The sequence below is a fragment of the Penaeus japonicus genome, unplaced genomic scaffold, assembly GCF_977035675.1.
Source record: "Penaeus japonicus unplaced genomic scaffold, GWHDUDI00000001_assembly GWHDUDI00000007, whole genome shotgun sequence".
Classification (NCBI taxonomy): domain Eukaryota; kingdom Metazoa; phylum Arthropoda; class Malacostraca; order Decapoda; family Penaeidae; genus Penaeus; species Penaeus japonicus.
Window position 1 is genome coordinate 21,031,060 of NW_028234409.1, and position 2,500 is coordinate 21,033,559.

The following is a 2,500-nucleotide window of genomic DNA, read 5'->3' on the forward strand; positions in this document are numbered from 1 at the left end:
ACGGTGTGCATATATGTTACGGATGAAGTTAGGGCAAGAAAAGCCAAAACGGGTATTACTAAGTATAGAGCAATGTAAATGGTCACTCTTTGACTGCATTTGTTGAATGCTTTAATTCTTTCTACGTGATTTGGACATTTTCGTTCAAAAATGCTTAGAAGTACAACATTTAAATGAGTTATGATACATGCTGAATAAAAGGGGAAAGGGAGGAAGGAAGCTACGATATATCGCGCATCACATCTGCAACTTGCTTTTTCTGTTTTGTGCCGCATTGCCACCAAACGTTAATACGTGATGTTGTCCAGTACGTGTAACGCTTCTGTGCCGCAAAGATACCTAACATTCTTAATTTCTCAGTTTATATATAACGGTGAGTAAAGGTTAGTTTACTTGAATACAACAAAAAAATAGACATGTGATCAGGTGTCCTGTTATATTTTTGGTATTAACAGTGGAATCGGTGTCTGCGACCAGACATGAAATCGACTGATAATGTGGCTATCAATTACACATAGAAACATATTAGAAGGTGACTACAAACTTGGTTCTTTGGGTTCTTTGACCAGGATAAATCTCGTTATTCTCCTGGTAGAAACCCCAGGCCGATATTTGATTTTTATGTTGTATATCCCTGGCACTCATTGTGTACGTACCCGGTAGTCAGGCTGTTGGCCCTGACGATCATGTTTGAGGTACAAAGGGTCGACATTGAACGCGTCGACCACATCATGGGCGTTCTTGATCCTGTGGAAAAAATTAGGCCGATATTCGGATTTCTCCCTTTGCTAAACATATATACTCATGGAAGTTTTTGTCATGAAATATGCCTTCACCAGGCAAGCCGATGAAATAAAGATCCTGAACCTAAATATTTTCAAATGATTACGGTAGATATGATATGAATTTAAAGGCTATGAAAGATCTCAAATATACACAAGCCATTATCGTTTTTTTCCGTAGTAAGTTTTAAGGAATTGATTGCTGAATGTATCCTGATTCAGCAAATTTGATATTACTCACTTAGTAATCTCTTGATACTTGTTTGCTATAAAATAGTGGATTCAGGTATGTTTGGCGGTAAATTGTAACCTATGATATTGATATGAACAACTCGAGGTCTTCCCTGTAGGCAAAACTGCACCACTTTGGCCATCTGGGAACTGACAAGCTTTTTTATATTTGGAGTCTGTAATAATCGACTCCATTTTGTCTTATTTCATTCAGTGTTCTAACGACTCAATGGATTATAGATTTACAAACGGTATAGATGATAATACCAAGGATAATCTGGCACTGATAGAAGTTTACGCGCGTCAAGTGATTCTTTCGCACAAAAACGGCAATGATCGTTGTCATTATAATTTATTTGAAACATTAAAGTGTACCGAGTAGCGTAATGTTGAAGACATGTTTCCAGAAAATGAAATCACCATTTATTACAGAATGCCACGAAGATGGGGATATCAGATATATATATATATATATATATATATATATATATATATATATATATATATATATATATATATATATATATATATAATCATCATTATCGTCAGCCTGTATCATTCCACTGCAGGACGTAGGCCTCTCAATCTTTTCCAGTCATTCCGGTCTTGTGTCTTGTCATTGGTTTTGCCCTTGGTCTAATTGTGTCGTGTGTTTCCCATTCAGTTGTTTTCTTTGTCCACCTGTTGTCCTGTCTCCGATATATATGTCCAGTCCACTGTCACTTTTTCTTCTTAATGCTCTTGATCATATCCTCTACTTTTGTTTGTTGCCTGATCCATGTGGGTTTTTTCTTGTCTCTTAAGCTAACTCCTAGCATAAGCCTTTCCATCCCTCTTTGGGCACATACTAATTTCCTCTCGAGTGCCTTGGTCGTGGTCCATGTCTCTGATCCATATGTCATGACGGGGAGGACACATTGGTCAAAAATCTTTCTCTTTAGACATAGTGGCAGACGACCTCGTAATATATTACTATGTGTACCGAGGGCACTCCATCCTAGCCTGATTCGCCGTTTTACCTCGGCTTCGCAGGATGTACTCATCTGAATGAGTTGCCCTAGGTATACATACTCGTTCACTGCTTCTAGTACCTCGCCCTGTATTTGTATTAGCTTAACTGGGGTTCGACTGTTGAACATGACTTTAGTCTTTTTCATGTTTATTTTAAGGCCAATCTTCACACTTTCCCTATTTAAAAGTAATTTCGGTAATTTATCTGCTGACTCGCCGAAAAGAACAATGTCATCTGCAAATCTTAGATTGCTTAAGTGCTCATTCCCTATTTTAATCCATTTCTCCTTCCAATCTAACTTCTTGAATATTTCCTCCATGTAAGCTGTAAACAGCTTCGGTGAGATGGTATCGCCCTGCCTAACACCCTTTATTTATATTTTATTGGTTTCTGCATGGATTTTGATGGTCGCTGTACCGTCTCGATATATATCCTCTAATAATCTGTAATATATTTCCTCTACTCCTTGTTTACG

The 2,500-nt window shown here is 37.6% G+C and overlaps 1 protein-coding gene across 1 annotated transcript in view; it reads right to left on the minus strand.

Annotated features, from left to right (window-relative positions):
* Positions 1–2,500, minus strand: part of Ddc (aromatic-L-amino-acid decarboxylase) — a 30,407-nt gene that overhangs the window by 2,896 nt on the left and 25,011 nt on the right. Inside the window, exon 10 of the mRNA XM_043024030.2 lies at positions 657–747. Within this exon, the coding sequence (XP_042879964.2) occupies positions 657–747 (91 nt within the window). The remainder of the gene's footprint in view (positions 1–656; positions 748–2,500) is intronic.